Here is a 17,500-nt window from a genome sequence, read left to right on the forward strand (position 1 = left end):
TAAGGAAGCATGCATTTCAAAAATGGAGCAATCATTAGAGAAAAGAAGTAACGACAACTCTTAAGATATTTAGGTCTGCTGCAAAATGAAACGGGAATGGACAACAATCACTTCCAAAAGGAAAATAATTTAAACTTTTTACTGACACGGATATACTTACACATCACTTTGTGTTGTGTACACTCCGTAAAGCAAGGCCTCAAATGCAGTCCACTTAACAGGTAAACGACCCTATGTACGAAGACAATTACAGAATACTCTTAGAGAAAACGAATACATCTGGTACTTGATCGTAGCAAATAAAGCATTTTCGCAAAGCAAAGTTTAGTTGTAGCTTTACCCGACTTTTTTTGGTATAAATATCGTCCTGGCCCACATTCCTCGCCATCCCAAAATCTGTCACCTTGCATCTCTCTCCTTCACCAACAAGAACATTTCTCGCCGCCAAGTCGCGATGGACAATCTAACAGAAATTGAGTATGAATGTGTATTAAGAAGTATAGTAAATTTAACGACAAAATTAACTCTATCAGAAGCGTCCCATCTTCAGTAAATGTCAAAGTATTCTAAGTGGGCCTCATTATCGAGGGAACACATCCATATGAATTTACAATTTCTAATAATTGACCATAGTTTGAGTCCTGTAATGCGGTCTCATCAATCAACAGCGAATAGAAGAAAGATTTTTATATCACACACGACATTAGAAAACGCTAACCGGTAGGAGATAATCAAGTTGTTCTATTTTAACACCGAAGAAAAATCCACTAGTAAGTAATAAGAGTAGAAATTGCACCCCTGGCGTCCGAAGGGAAACCTTTAGCTTTAATCACCCACCCAAACATTCTTTTCAATTAAATTCGTGTTAATTTACGTGCACGGGCATGTTTCACAACAGCCATAGTTTGATCCTACTCTGAATTGGAGCATCATGAAGGCAGCATAAACGGATGCAATTCAAAGACCTGTAACCTCTTAAGTTACATTCACAGCTGTCTAAACTAAACTGAACTTCCATAGCTCAGTTATATGTCTCATTGTCAGCTTGGTTGCAGTTCCGTTTCACTTACAGTATCAATGTAATAATGAATATCCTGCAAATGTATTTTCATGGCATTCTAAACATTTATTTCCTATTGATGGATGCGGACTGATGGCGATCTTCCCTTGGTGAGCAAACCTTTTTCGAACACAAGTAACACATCCCATCAGCAACCTGCCAAGCGAATTTTATCAGTTGTTCCGAAGTCAGATTGGTCTCCGGTTGTACATCCGGGTCCTTATAGTAAGTGTCGTTCAGTCCTCGGCTCTTTCTTAGGTATCCCAAGAGGTCTCCAAATGGAACATACTCGATCAAGACCATCAGTGGTTCTGTGGAAAACAAGGTTCCTGAAATATGGTGTGTTCATATTCATCCTAGGAATTACTAGCTTCTTTCAACACTCTCTTAACAAAATTCCCAATCCAAATTAGTCACGTTTTACACCATGAAGAATAAAACTGATCCATGTTGCAAAAAGAAATTAACTTCTTGATAAACTTGACTCGAGATTCTTGAGTGTACTTTTGCTTATTCTTTGAACCACGTTCCATCCCTAGCCCGCCTCGAACTACACCAGAATTGGCTTGATTCATTTTTTAAATGAGAGAAAACAAAACAAAACAAATTTAAAAGCACAACAAATTATGAAGACGTCAGTTTTACCGCTTTCAGTGACGCATCCGATGAGCTTGATAACATGAGGATGAGGTTTCATTTTTTTCATCAGCTCCAATTCTGACAACAGATCCTTTCTATCTGACGGAGGAGCATTGACTAGGAAGTAAAAAATAGAAGTTCTTGATGGCAGTTGACTCGGGACTGCTAAAGTAGTACCACAACAGATAATCGTTGAAGTGTAAATACTTTGAATTATTTTAGCTAAGAGCAAAATAATCCAATTGTGGAACAGAACAAATGATGTTACGCGAGGATCAAGTTTACTTATGGAGGATTGTAGTTATTAACGCCATTTTTTTTTATTAATTTAGCGAGAAACTGCATGGCCAGCAGTAAAAGACATGTACTTTTTCATATATAGTGCTGATATCCTTTGATCAATGTCTCAAAGCAAGCTCACTTTATAAACCTTATCAAGCCAGTTTACCGCTTCCATTGTGCGCTTTTAAAAGCAGTATCAACAAATCAGTGAAAGCACATGTCAAGGATAAGCGGAAACCAACCTTTCAGCATTTTTACTGCCACTGTCGTTTCCTCCTGATGTTCTCTTACATTTTTCACTGTTGCCTGGGCAACCTGAGAAAAGGCTCCTTTACCGATGATTTTGATAACATGAACATCTTCTTGACTCACTTCCCAGCTTCTTCCAGACGGATGAAGTGGCATGTAAGATCCACTCCCTGCAGCTTGACTCGCAGGCTCCTTCGTATTTAGATCGCTGGGAAGTCCTAATTTGTCTTTAACTTGCAAAGATACTGGATTCTGGTGATAGTTAATCCACAAAAAATGACAGTAAAGCTCTAATTGTATCTCTCAGGGCTACTGCAATGCTAGTCTCTGTTTCCATTATCGTCCATCTTTCTCCCCAAGATTTGCTTTCAACATGATTCAAATAACAGACAACCATTGCAACGAGTATTCCAGGAGGGGGACAGTTAGGGCAGTGGTAAGTGTAGCGGCCTTAAACCAGTGCATCCAGCTTAATTCTACAAGCATCCACGCAATTATAAACTTACTTCAAGAGAGATGTGTAGCAAATACACTATATAATGGAACAACAGGATAGCAACCTTAAGCCTAGAAAGAGAGTTTGGCGAGCTTACAACGGTCTTCAATAGACTGAATGCTTTGGCATTGAAGAACCCATAATCAAACTCTCTTAATCCAGGGTTCATCTTACACATCTTTTCTTCTGGCAAGATCTCATTAACAACTTACCATCGGTATAAGATCTCCACATCTTGGACAAGGACGACGGCGCATTTTCCATATCACCAGGGAGAGAACAATAATTATGATCACCAGAAAGACGATGAATAAGTTGTAAAAAATATGCAAAACAGAACAAGAACCTAACACAAAGAAAGCACAATCAGACTTGTAATGCAGGACCACAAAGTTTCCACTGAGAGCAATGGGTATTTAGCACAACTGTTTCTTTGTCTTCTTCTTCTTCCTTTTTTTTTTTTTTGGATTCGGGTATGCTCGCAGAGCAGGAAAATAAATAATCTTTTTGATACACTTGCAGTACGATTCGTGACGATTTCATGAACATCGTTGAGACGCTGACTAGTCTACCTAAGGCTCGTTTTCTCACGCTTCGCAGTGAGAGAGAGAGAGTGATTTAAGTCAACTAAAGGAAACTAAAAGAAAAAGAGCATGCATGTTTTCTTTGTCAATTCGTTATGGGTCGTAGTCATGCACAATAACCTGCAAGTACTGCTGTTGTTTCGCAGTTATTAATCTTCACCTAGCCTTAGCTCAACATTTGTATGTGTATATTTTTCAGAGAATTTTTTGGCTTTTCATCGTTGATGTTTCCTTTACTTATTAAGATCAGATGATTTTGTACGTGAAATGAATAAGAGTTATTGAGCACAGTTGAATCTTACACTTACTATCCAGTTTTATGAGGAACCCTAAGCTCGGAATTAAGCAATGATTTACCTTTGGTTTATATCTCAAAAGCGGACGATTAGAGATGTCCTTTACTTCTCCAACGTTTGTCCACTTCTTGTCACTTGCAATTCTTTTGTAGATGGTGTATTGGGTGATGTCCGCTCCATTCTCTTCTGGTTTGTTCCAACTAAGGGTAATTTTGTTACTATCTATCTCATCTTTGACAATAGTTACAGGTTCTGGAACACCTGTCGATTAAAGTACACAAACTTACCCGAAAGGAGAAAAACAAATAAGCATAATCTTTTCTTGGCTTAGAAGAATAAGCTGGATCTCAAGAAGCTGTTCACAACTAGCATGAAAATGAAAAGAAGAAATATTTAACCCAACCATCAAGACGTAGCCTGCACCTCATCAAACGTCCCCGTAATGTTAAGTTGAGTATCCTTGTTGGTACGTAACCCTATTCACCCCCATCATAAATTTCCACATTGGTGTAATTATCGAGCGGTGGAGTACCTCAAATTCCAAAGTACCCTTCATTTAGTTAGGCGCTACATATGACTGACAACCCAGGAATTAAACGCTTTTGGAAGGAGCGACAATGCTTTCTGTTTCTCGTTGTAAAGTCCCAGCTGTAAGATTTAATCAACTTGAATAATCCAATACACAAGAGCTCGAACAGGACGTCAGGAAATTCATAATTTTTCTAACGTGATTTCCTCAGGCGGATTTGTGTTTAAAACTAGTGGAAACGTGCCTGTGAGAAAATCCATGCAGAGGGTTGGTATCTAAGAACTGACAGACTTTGTTGGTGGTATCACATTAAAAAAAATAATAATAAATAATAGAAAACAAAACGCAACCTCGTTCCCAGGGTCTTCTCTGCCGCCTTTGTCGTTGAGAAGAAAGACCCTGGTTCACGCAGGTCACGTGGTACTCAGGCAAAAAACACTCTCCCACTGGGCGAAGGCGTACTCGTTTGACAACGCTGCTTAAAATAACCAATCTTTATCTTACAATGTAAGATTAAAATCAATTAAAAGCTCAAAGAGGTGATGTTCTATTCCCACAAGAGATGAATTCCCACAAAGCGTTTAACCTTTTTTGACGGATAACACCATGTTGGGTGGACATTGACGTTCACAAAAAAAAAAGCTGAATTTGCTCCTATAGAACATACACTATAATAAAGCAATACACCAAACACTACGCCGGGGTATACTTCACGATTTGTTACAAATTAAACACTACTGTTTGCTGCGTGCAGTTGTACAAATATCTTGACAACGACATTTCTAATACACGAAGCTGTTGATACAGAAATAAGCCAATGTTGTCTACTCGCTGTACAAGCTTAGGAATCACTTTGTTAAAGATTAGAAAGAGAAACGAAAACGAACAAGCAGGCAGAGAAGAGAGACCCTGGGAACGAGTTTGACTTAAACCTAGCTGCGTACAAGGGAAACCGAAACATTGCGTCGTGTCACCTATCTTCCAAAGCCACAAGTTTTCCGGTATTCTTTCCCTCTCCGCAAACTATCTTAATGCTCGCTACGTGACCGTCACCAAAAAAATAAAAATAATAAAATATTAAAAAATCATACACTATTTTGCCCAATATTAACGCGACTTGTCACCTTGCGAGGTCCTCGATTTCCAATGTTCTGTTGTAGTTTTCATGCCATTCTCATTTATAACTTGTTGGTCCAAAAGCAATGTACTTCGTTGCTTTGCGGTTCACCGTCCAATGCTTTTTCATTGGCGTTCCAAATTTGAATTGCCCTTATTCTTGATGACTTCTGACTAGCTAATTTCACCACCAAGCTTCGAATTTGAAAATCAAAGGTATAAATTTTAGCATAAGCTAAATCCCAAAGGAGAAATAAAATTGTAGAGAAAGCCCACGTGCGAACAGTATGGCATGAGCAAATGATGTGAATAATTTTGTGAATTTTGAGCATATGACGTCATCATGTACAAGGCATATTGAGCGTTAAACGCACGAAATACTAAAAAGAAAGACACCTTTTGAGTGCAGCCAAGGAAAAATTAAAACTGTGTCTTAGCAGGTTTTTATTATTATTAAGTGTCACGACATGATATTTCATTTTTATGCTGACGACGTCACAACTCCAGAGAACTACCCAATTCCAAATCGCGTCTTGAAATAATTATGCATTCAATATATCACTCAATGGATGACTACCAAAAAGTTGAAACTTGACAACTGCAAAACTGAGGGCCTTATATGTTCAATGCCCGCCACCACCCATCACCTTCTCTAGATTCCATCCTTGCTGGATCAGATGTAATTCAGCCATCAGAGTCGGTGAAGAACATTGGTTTTTTTGTCTTTATGGTGTTAGCAAGGGACAAAAAAATAAAGAACGTGAGTAAATCTGCATTTTACCATATGCGCATCATTTTTCATAGGTATTTCCTTCAAACATTATGAGATTCTGATACATGCTTTTATATCTTCTAAGTCAGATCATTGTAAGCTACTATTAATATTATCAGGCCTTAACCAGAATCAGATGAGCAAACTCCAATATGTACAAAATTCCAAGGGTTCCACACGATTTCTTTTCCTTAGATTATGTATTAAGCACCTTTCTCAAAATCCTTGCTGTTCCTAATAGTGCAGTCTTTTTGTGGTAGTGCACTGTAAGTTCAGTACACACTATGTCACCGGGTTGTAACAGTGTAAAAGTGTAAGTCCGTGGTGACAATAGACCCGCAGCGCGTGCACAACTCATGAAAATAAACAGGTCTGTTGGAAGCGTACTTGAGTTTCAAGAAATGAGTTCCAAGATTGGCAAAAATTTGTGACGCTGATGAACAATAAGGCAGCTGCTATTTCCAAAATGATGGAATTAACTGGTGATAAATAACCTCGTCTAGGAGACTGAACTTTTGACTTTGCAGAAACAATATTCAACCTCAAGAGTTGGGCGATTGTGATCTTTGTGTTTAATTTGCACATTTCCTGTCAAACTTTATAACACTTCATTTTGACACAGATATATCCTTTTTTTCACCAGTTCTTAGTAAACACGCTAGCTAGATAACTTGATCATAGCGGCCGCTGAAATCGACGTCACTTTCGATTTTGCGATTTCCTTGTGCAGCCAAAAGTACAATAGAAAAATGAACGTAGCAAAAATCTCCCAAATTGTTTTTCGCTGATGGTAACTTTTTACATCGGCGGTTGAACATTTATGCTGTTTTTATGTCGCAAATTTTGTTGCTGATAGCAAAATATTTCATCGTGTATCGACACTTCCTGAAAACTTCCTTCTGCTCTTCCTTAAAACTGTATATCAACATTTATTTAATTTTACATCAACATTTGTTTTTATAAAGCAGGCTCACAAGGCGATCCTCGATGTTTTCGAGAATCGAGGATCGAGTTTTGAGGCTCGAGTTTCTAGATTAAAGGATCGAGGATCGAGGACCGAGTTTCGAGACTCTCGAATTTTTTTCCAGGGTCTCGATTAGAGATCTCGAGGTGAAAAAAAAAAAAACTTTTCGACAGCGAAACAATAGCGTTAGACAAAAGCTTTTGACATGCATACAGCATACAGCATCGAAATATTTTTCACGATCCCTTTTACTGTATGCACTTTTTTTAAATCACCGCTCATGCTTTCTTGATTTGAGTGTTTATAACTGCTGAATTACCGGGATACTTTTGATAAACAGCCCTAATCCGGACGCTAAAAAATTCTAGGAAACACTTTCATAACACTGAAAATGATCTTCGGTAAACTGCAACTGGCGGCAGCGGCGTCCTCAACCGAACATGCTAAATGTAAACAAACTTGAAAGTAAATTCAGGTCGGAAAGTTACAAGATACTGTGCCGTGCAAAAAATTTAAATTTCGTGAAGACCGTTTAAATTTATATCCAACTCATTCTTGTGTCATCAACTTTGAGTATTCTGAAGTAGTGAGCGTACCGCTAGCGCACACGGCAGAGAGCTAACAACGCGGGTACAAAGCGACCGATTGATATCGCAAAACCTACAACGCTAGCTAATTTATTTTATTTTATTTTTTTAAGCACGCGAAATAATTCAAAAGGAATTGAACAAAGAAATCTACATGCTTTGCAAGAGTTTCTGACGAACGCGAAAAATAATGGAAACCAACAGTAAGAAAGATCCGTAAAATAAACAGGAATAGACGCGTGGAAAATTACATTTGTAATCAAGAGAAAACTTCTTTGTTTTATGCACTCGAGAGCCTACCATCATTCTCTGGAAAATTCCTCGAAAGCCCTCGAGGGTCTCGAAACTCGACTCGAGTCTCGATCCGCGAAATTTTCGAGAATGGAGGATCGATAATCGAGTTTCGCGGATCGAGCTTCGAGGGACTGTCAACTTTACGCACTGCTTGCCTATTTTTTAGGAATGTTTTTTGGAGTGTAACGCCCAGTTTCCCAACCCAGTCGCCTAACTTTGTTGTTACTCCACCTAGGGCGCTAATAACCATAGGAGTATTACCTGAGCACCTTCTCCAATTCCATATCCTCATAATTTCTCTCTTTAGGTCTTTGTATTTTTCACCCTTTTCACCTTCTTTTTTCACTAATTCTTGAATCTCCAGGGGATAGCAACAACAACAAATAAGTTCTTGTCTTCCTTAGCAATGATTACAATTTCAGGCCTTCTTGCTTCAATAAAATGGTCACATTGGATGCTGACACCCCACAAGATCTTGATTCAGTCATTCTCCACTACACTCTCGGGTGTGTGCTCATACCGCTTTTTGCTCTGCTCTAATCCATATTTCTCACACAGTTTCCAGTGGACCGCCTTCGCAACATCGTCATGTCTTCTTTTTTATTCCTTCTGACCTAACGTTACACCCGCTCACAACGTGATCGACATTCTCAACCTTCTCACCACACAACATACACAAGGGAAACTCCGCCGTCTTATGATGTTTAACGCCGTTGGTCCAAAGAGCTTGCTCATGCGCAGTACATAATAGGGCCTCAGTCTACACTTTCAAATCCGCCTTTCTCAACTATTACTATGTTTCCACAACATCTGTCGTGTCTAGCATTTCTCTCAAATACTGGCTGTACATATTCTTCCCCTTTCAATTCCTTAACTTCTCCTCATGCCACGCCTACTTGAATTCCTTACTTTCTACACTTTTTTCGTACTCAATGACATTAGTGGCTTTGACGCCTCCAAATAGATCCTCCTTCGAATTCTTCACATACTATCCCAATATAATTTCGTCACTTCGCAGCTGATTAATGCACGCCTATCTTTCGCCCTCGCCAGATTCAACCTGTCAGCATCACTCTTGAGATGAAATGCTACATACATGGTCAGGATCTGTCTTGTCTTTCTGTCCAGAGTTCTCAACTCATGGTCTGTCCATTTGATGACATATCTCATGACCGCACAGCCCACGTGTTAATTGCTTGGATCTTATTCTTGCCATTCACTCAAATATGTAATTCTTGTCACTCAATCATAATTAATTATGCATGTTTCGCCTAGTTGTTATATAGTCCTAACGGTTTTTCAAATATTCTGTAACTGAAGATGATGTTCATAACATCGAAAGCGAAACATGTCTTAGACATTAAAAAATGTCGTAATTTTCTTAAAGATAACGATTTGCTTTCTGCTGTCTCGACCTCTTGCCATTCAATTTTCACTTCTTCAGCACAATCTTCAGTCTCCTCTTATATTCCTTCTTACGCTGAATCTTCATCTCCCCTTCTTTTACACTGTCTAATTCTAGAATTCCCAAATATCTGTATCCATACTCGTCTATTTGTTTCTTTGCGTGCCCATCTGGAAGGGTTATACCATTCTTCTTCCCCACATTCCCTCTGTTGAGAACCATTACACCACACTTCTTCAATCCAAATTCCATCCCGATATCCTCGCTGAACACATAAGATTCCTAACCCTAACCCTAACCCATGAACAATAGATGATTGATCTTGTACTGTTTACGGTCTCATTCATAACATGCCTTTACCTCACGCAGGATCCAAGTCACTGTCATGATTGTTATTAATATTATTATTATTATTATTATTATTATTACTATTATTATATTTATTATTATTATTATTATTATTATTATTATTATATTTATTATTATTATTATTATTATAATCATTGTTAATGTTATTGTTATTGTTATTGTTATTGTTATCATTATTATTATTATTATTATTATTATTATTATTATTATTATTATTATTATTATTAAGAGGGCAATCCTAAAAAGTGAATCCTTTCAAGAGCATTTTTGTTTCAAAAAGGCTACCATTTTCTGACTTCATAAACAGTGCAAAAGAGCTTCGCATTGCAAGAGCGTATAGTCACTTTGCTTTAATTTGAAAAAAGGTAGGTCCAGTACGTAAAAACACCGCGCAAATATATTGCGAATTTTACCTACCTCCCAATACAACAAGCTTTTTTCCCTCGTGCAAACTATCTCCATATTTGTTTGTGGCAGTCACAGCAAACTCATACACCTTGTTCCTCTTTAAATCCACAATTACTTGACGTCGTGATAGGTCCTTGATTACTCCTATTTTGTTCCACTCTCCTACTGTATTATTTTTATTTACAATGCGTTGATAGACTGTGTACTGTGTGATGGGTGCTCCATTGCTTTCCGGTTCCTTCCACTTTATTATTACGCTAACGTTCTTTGTTTCAGGAGGCAAACCTACAATTTCCACGGTGGCTGGGGCTCCTTGAAAATAAACAGAAATTAAAAACATACGCACACACAAGAGCCTTAAACAATGGCAAGCATACTTCCTTTAAAGAATAAGAATATTACGGGTTGATGTTAAGAAAGAATGCTGATGACTGTCTAAAGGAAACCTCCCTGGTAATAAGCCTTGTATTTCTGTGAAAATATCACGACCGTAAGAGTTTACCACCATCTATCAACATAATAAAGTGCTGAACTGAACTCATCTAGCGTAAATATCTTGGTGCTCTTTTAAAAACCATATTTAAAACTATTACCAGGTTCTCCCGATTTATCATGAAACTCTGAAAAGAAGGGAAAAAAATAAATTGCTTTTCTAAAGCATTTTTTTGCGATCTGAATGTAAAACGTTACGTATTGCATTTCCTTGTCCTATAATGTCTCGCCCAGTCTCTCCATTGAACACCCCGTTTTGTACAAGGCCAGCAGTCGTACACCATTATGCAGTTCCAAAGATGGCGTACAAGCATTGCATTGACACCAGTACCTTATAGAATACCACAAGAATGATGTCAAATTGCAGAAAGTGCCACTTGATAGAAACTAAATTGCAGAATTTCCTAATTTTAGCTGTGCTAAAAATCTTGATATTATTGTATCAGACCACCTATGGTTGAAATGATTTTGTGTCTTATAAAGCTTCTGTTGGGGTCAAACGTTAACGTTCCTGGTATTGATTGCAACGGTTGTAGCAGAGACTTTATGAATAACTGATTTGCCACAAATTGTATCGTATCAAACAAAATAATAGTATTTCATTTTCATATTGCTATAAAAACAAACTTGCAGCCCTTTTACAAGAACGAAAAATCAATAAAGCTGCATTCGATTGACCCTATTCCAGAATAAGAATACGTGGAATGATGAGTTTTAAAGGTATGTCTGGTGTTTTGCAGCAACAAGGATAATAAAGATGTGTTTAATATACCATTTTAGCAGGTGTTTGTCAATTCTAATGTGAATCTTCATAGAAACGAAGGGTTTTAAACTTGTATCCATGTATTCCTATACCGGAATACGACCAATCGAAGGCACCCCAAAGAAGTGCTTTATCAGGAGCCCAGCCTCCATGTGCACCATATCCTTGAGTCAACCTTTGCGCGTATCTTTCGATTTTCAGATCTAACCTTTCTGCAGAAGACTCACATTTACATCAATTTGCACAATTTGCATACAATGTTTTTGCTATTTTTTTCTTTGTTATACACTGACTTTATTCTAATTGACCCTTTTAAACAGTGCGTGCATGGCCGACGAACTCGTTTCGTTCTAAAAATAGAAAGACACGCACAAAGGTTGACTTATAGGGGGAAGAATTGGTGTTGCGATGCGAGCTGCGTTAAGTGAGGAAACCCGATTATCTTTGATCAGTGTTAGAGAAGCGCTTTGCTTTGTTTATTGGAAACATTCATCTCTATTCTGCAAGCCAACGTCTTCTTTGTTCGCTAGTAGGAAAGGACACAATTATCGTTTATCTTCCCCCGGGTGGCTACATTAAGCAGGATAAAAACATAAACAAACGCGCGCAAAGCATGCCGTTCGACAGAGAGTCTTTAACCCTGAAAAGCCCCTATGGAGAGTGGTCAATTAAATATGTATTGTACTGTGTTATTTTGTAAGGGCAATTTAATGTGTTTTGTTATTTTTGCAATATTTGTTCAACAAAACTTGGGCACATACTGACAAAAATCTTGGAGCGACTGAAGCCAAAAAGTATGTAGAGAAACTAATTGGGTACACAGATAGGAACTAGGAACAACTGTTGTTAAACGCGGTGTTTAAGTAGGTATTCTTCTACATTTCCGAAAAAAACAAAAAAGAAACTCTGTTTGTATGTTTCAACACATTTTGAAAAATGCTCTCCACTTTCGTTTGCTTTCAGCAATGAAATCACCTGGTCAAAGTAGTCCTTCGGAATTACCTTCGTACTTGGTCGTCGCTTTCTTTTTACTTGCAGCTCCTTCAAACACCCTATTCATCGCCGACACCCTCAGAGTATAAGTTGTGCTTCTGTTAAGACCGCCAACAAGGTATTGCCTAAGGCCAGCACTTGTGGTCTCGTTCAGAATGACATTGTCATCATGTAGTATAATCAACTTGTACCCTGTAATAGCACTTCCCCCATCATCAACTGGTGCAGTCCATTTTATTGCCAATGAAGACGCACGGATATCGTTGTCATTTGTCGTGAGGCTCAGAGATCCTGGTGCCTCTTTAACAAAAAAAAAATATATATATAATAATAAACAGAATATCACTATAGAGAACACTAAGAGCGTTCACTTGTCCAGAATAAACTCCTTGTTGCATTTAATAAGAGTTTACGGATGCTCCAGTGTGGAATAGTCTAGCCACTGCAACATATTTTTCCTGCCCTCTGCATAATCATCTCTAAATGGATGGACTCCCAGACTTTTCAGAAAGAAGGGCACAACTAATGGCTGACCCCATTGTTCTGAAATATGTGCACCTATTTATGGCGGACTAATCTCTGGGGTAATAAAAAAAATACATTGCGATGATTTTCTTGAATCTAGCAATGGGCAAACTGTGGTTTGGAAGAGAGTCCTCAAAACTCATTTTTCAGCAGAGCAAATAAGTCAGCTTAAGTCCAATCAACATGAAACAGCTGGGAACAAGTCTGCAAGAGGAAGTTGGTTAAGTAGCATCACATTTTAAATTGCGTAAAAAAAAAAATATCACTTTAAATTGCGTAAAAAATACTGGAAATGCTTTAAGTGACCTTATGTGTGTATTTTTCTAATTGCTTACTTATTTGGTTCAGTTGCACCAAGCGTGGAGCAGCAGCACCAACTACGTTTCTGGCTTCACAAGTATAATTTCCAAAATCTTGATAAGCCTTCATCTGTGTATCCGCTTTTTTCTCTGTGGTTGTTACTTTTCTTAGCTCACTTCCGTCTGGTTTTTTCCATGTGATCGATGGGGTAGGAGAACCATCTGCCACACATGATAGTAGAACGTTCTCTCCAATCCAAGACTGTTTTGTTAAGGGAGTTCTGAGGTTATGCTTGGTTGATCTGGAGAAAAAAAAAATATGGAATTAACCAAAAGAGTTTCGTATAACTTTAAACACTTTGAAACTGATGAAGAAGTTGTAATCAATAAGTGAAAAATCATCACAGTGCATTGAATTTGGATACCATAAATATATTTTATTCATTGGCCGGGAGGTCCGTTTCGGGAAAAGTCAAGTCATCATCAGGAGTCTCTGTTTAGAAACCTGTTCAGACCAGTCCTCAGATGTCATGCCCAAAGCGGAAATGGGCTGGGCCTGGTTATCTAAAAGATTGTTATGTTTGCTGACCTTTCAGTTGAGTCAAAACTAAAGGAACACTTTTCAACGAAGGAATCCTAAATGGAATTGAATAAAAATGGTGTACTTCTGTTGAGCCTGAACTTTGAATTAACTTATCAGTTTTTCAATGGACCCATAAATTGTGATTTAGAGGGAAGGAATGTAGTAATTTGGATTTCTATACGGCTCACGTGATTGGTGATTTGCATATTGTATAGTTGATTCCACTTGTGACGGGTTAATAATTATAGTGTTCTCAAGGGACATGATAAAAATGACGTGGCAAAAGTACAAAGGAAGACACCTTGGTTTATTAGATAGTGTATCGATCTATACATTATCTTCTGTATAACAATTAGAAATCTGAAAGTGTACTGCAGCAGCAATTAACGGGCAACAGATCGAATATTAATTCTTGAATATAAATAACCTGGACTCCCAAAATTTTGCAATGGACCCCAAAATTTTTCAAGAAGGGGTCCAGAGGACCCCCAAACTTCAAAAGCTGGATACATCTCTGCAATACCACCAATGTCACGGTTCTTACACTTGGTATTGCAGTAATGGCCTGCGACTTGGCCATGGTTATAGTAACCATGCAATATTGTGAATTAAAATCCTTAGGCGCATACAGGAGCCCATGATTAAGTGCGAACAACAGCCGTATAGTCCGATCACGGCGTTTTCACAGACCGATTTACTTAGTGTCCCGAGACTTCCATAGGAGCCTGTTACAACAAACTAACTTCACGTCATGGCGCCAATGAACCAAAACTGCCTTTGTTTGTTTTTTTGTTTGTTTGTTTGTTTGTTTTTTTATTTTGCGGAAAGAGCAGTCTAAAAATAGATCGAGTAAAAATGCCCTTCCTAGAGTTTGTATTGGAGTTGTTCGCTCCTAGTCAAGAGCCCCCTATACATTTACTTTCTAACAGCAAGAGTTCAATTTCAATGCACAATAAGTCATATGGAAAGCAAAGGTTGTTCACTTGTTAAAAGGTAACAAACAGGGAGAATTCTCACCAATGGGCTTGTCTTTGTAAATATCTTACTTCCAACCCTGATCTGTAATTGTCTACAGCCATTAACCAGCCTCCATTGTTTGGTTCAATCAAGAATACACTTGTACGATGGTGGGTGGCATTAATATTTATAATCCACTCTCGCAATTGAAACTAAACTGTTTCTTCTGCTAGTTGTGACATCAGCACAGCATTCATTCTAGTTATTGCTCAAAATCACATTTAAAATAAGATCTTTTCATACAATCTTTGGGAAAAGTAGGTGAGGGGACAACACTGACTCAATTGTCTAAAGAGAGATCGAAAAAATTACATTTCCACAAGTCCACTCAAAGACGGGGCCGGCTTTCCTCAAGAAAATTACTTCACTTAACCTTTCCTACAAGGTAAAGCCCAGTGTTGCTGCAAAAAATCTATCTTGTGTAACATGGCAGTAATTACAATTAGTAAAAGTTGGTTATACTAGGCACTTACAGTATACAGTGATGGAGACATCTCTTGTAGCTAGGTTTCCAACACCATTAGAAGCAGAGCATCTGTATCCCCCTTCATCTGTCCTTCTGATGTTTGTCAGTGGCATTGTGACAATACTGTTATCAGTAAGTTTTATCCAAGTGGTGTTGGGAGCAGGGTTACCAGTTGCTGTGCAGTTGAGGGTCAAGTCGTTTCCCTCATTAACAGTTTGATCAGCAGAGATATCAGTGATGTTTGGTGGACCTGTATAAAGTAAATATGAGAGGAACAACTCCACAAGAAATCAACCAGCATGGGCAGTAGGACGAAAGCTCGATCCACTGTATGCAACATATAGAGAGAAAAATGACTGAGTTTCAGCTCGAAAGGGGATGCGTTCAGAGGTGCAGTGTAATTCAAATGCAAACATAAAATAAGTGTGAGTGAAATGCAAACGATATTCAAATAAGGAGGCCAAATTTTAGAAAGGTATGATAAAATCATTGTACACAGGTGCTTCTGATTTTTTTTTCCAAGATGAAGCACAAGGGATTGTTATCTCAGTTTCATTTTTCATGGTGGTGCCAGAGAGCTAGTAAAATTTCCTTATTATTATTATTTTTTATATTGGCGTTGCTCTGTTACACACATGCTAAATGTATAATGCAAACCTTTCCCTCAATAAAGAGTTTTACCATTTCTTGCATTGGCACTTTCCACTTTCCATTAATTGCTCTTCTCTAATAATGTACTGTAATTCACATCAATACGTTTTGTTGTTAATGGAATTTGCTTAATAAATTTAATACAAGGCTAACTATGTTGTTTTTTTTCTATTGGTAATCAATAAGTAGTAATTCATTAACATGCATTGATGATTTTATAATTATGCCTCATGTGTTTAGAATTGTCTTTTTATTGTCTTGAAACAAACAGTCTAGAATAATCATAAAGTGTTAATAATAATTTTAATATTAATTAACATCACCTTACTCACTTTCAACAACTAGCTTTACCCAGAGTTACGACATTTTTTAATTTCGAAGACATGTTTCGATGTTACAAACATCATCGTCAGTTACAAAATATTTGAAAAACCGTTAGGACTATATAACAACTAGGCGAAACATGCATAATTAAATATGATTAAGTGACAAGAAATACATATTTGAGTGAGTTACAGAGTGTTAGAAAGAATGTAGAGCCCAAAGCGTAAGTGTCAGGTTGACGTGATGAACTTGTTGGTTTAAATTAGTCTTTTCCTAATTTATATGCATAGCCTCCTTGAGTTTAAGTTAAAATTTAGAAGGGGCGGAATCAAGGATTTCGAAACAATCCGCATAGCAAGATTGACGACAACGTTCTGAGCTCAGTAAATGTTTGAAGATGTGAGAGGACTTGTCTGAAAAGAGATGTTCACGGATGCGTGTGAAAAAATGACGACCACTTTCGCCGATATAGCAAGCATTACAGCAAGCACGATGATGATGATGTTGATGATGTTTGAAACATCGAAACATGTCTTCGAAATTAAAAAATGTCGTAACTTTCTCAAAGGTAAAGCAGCTTCATCTGCTTTAATATTGTGGAGTTTTATCCATCGATCAGTGAGGAGTCGTTGAATAAAGCGTTGGACTTTGCATCTGCTTACGACAACATCACGGCAGAGGAAAGGAATATTGTCATCCAAGCTAAAAAATCCCTTCTCACTCACAAGCAGCAATCATGGGAAAATAAATGTGCCAGCATCTTCGACGTCACAACGGGCAGCTTCCACGACGCTGAAACGTGCGAGCTTGTAGGCTGCTTTTTGCTATCACAGCTCAAGACCAAGTGTGCGGGCAAAATAGGCTTGTATAGGGACGACGGCCTAGCGGTCTCAAACGCCACGCCCAGAGAGAACGACAGGATCAAGAATGACATTTGCCTTGTATTCAAGGAGCATGGCCTCAATATCACAATCGAAGTCAACAAAAAAAATGTACACTTCCTGTACGTCACGCTTGATCTCAACGACAGCACCTATAGGCCCTATACTAAACCTAGCGCCAGCGTTCTATTCGTCAACAAAGAAAGCAACCACCCCCCCCCCCCCACCCCCCTCCGTCGTGAAAAACATTCCAGCAGAGATCAATAGACGCCTATCGTCCATTTCGTCGGATGAAAGATCCTTCGACCGTGAAACACCACCCTACCAGAAAGTTCTGGACGAGAGTGGTTACAACCACAGGCTGAAATTTGACCCCGTCACCCAGTGTTAGCACCAACATCGGGAAGAAATTCTTAGCACTCGTGGACAGGTGTTTTCCTCGGGGCCACATCCTGA

The 17,500-nt window shown here is 38.3% G+C and overlaps 2 protein-coding genes across 4 annotated transcripts in view; both read right to left on the reverse strand.

Moving 5' to 3' along the window:
- The window catches only part of LOC137982564 (tyrosine kinase receptor Cad96Ca-like), a 16,281-nt gene extending 2,888 nt beyond the window's left edge, over window positions 1-13,393 (reverse strand). The window contains exons 1-7 of one of the 2 annotated variants that reach the window (XM_068829682.1): window positions 13,159-13,393; window positions 12,308-12,598; window positions 10,060-10,362; window positions 1,706-1,816; window positions 1,181-1,371; window positions 341-463; window positions 161-231 (exon numbers count right to left, since the gene is read on the reverse strand). In XM_068829682.1, the coding sequence (XP_068685783.1) occupies window positions 161-231; window positions 341-463; window positions 1,181-1,371; window positions 1,706-1,816; window positions 10,060-10,362; window positions 12,308-12,598; window positions 13,159-13,252 (1,184 nt within the window). In that variant the 5' untranslated portion in view covers window positions 13,253-13,393. Of the gene's footprint in view, window positions 1-160; window positions 232-340; window positions 464-1,180; window positions 1,372-1,705; window positions 1,817-2,223; window positions 2,483-2,938; window positions 3,544-10,059; window positions 10,363-12,307; window positions 12,599-13,158 lie in introns of those variants that run through there. The other variant, XM_068829683.1, reaches the window with a different exon arrangement.
- The window catches only part of LOC137982571 (neurotrimin-like), a 15,351-nt gene continuing 11,109 nt past the window's right edge, over window positions 13,259-17,500 (reverse strand). For both annotated transcript variants that reach the window (XM_068829692.1, XM_068829691.1), the window contains exons 3-4: window positions 15,196-15,438; window positions 13,259-13,424 (exon numbers count right to left, since the gene is read on the reverse strand). In XM_068829692.1, coding sequence (XP_068685793.1) covers window positions 13,393-13,424; window positions 15,196-15,438 — 275 coding nt within the window. In that variant the 3' untranslated portion in view covers window positions 13,259-13,392. The remainder of the gene's footprint in view (window positions 13,425-15,195; window positions 15,439-17,500) is intronic.

The sequence above is a fragment of the Montipora foliosa genome, chromosome 13 (genome assembly GCF_036669935.1).
Source record: "Montipora foliosa isolate CH-2021 chromosome 13, ASM3666993v2, whole genome shotgun sequence".
Classification (NCBI taxonomy): domain Eukaryota; kingdom Metazoa; phylum Cnidaria; class Anthozoa; order Scleractinia; family Acroporidae; genus Montipora; species Montipora foliosa.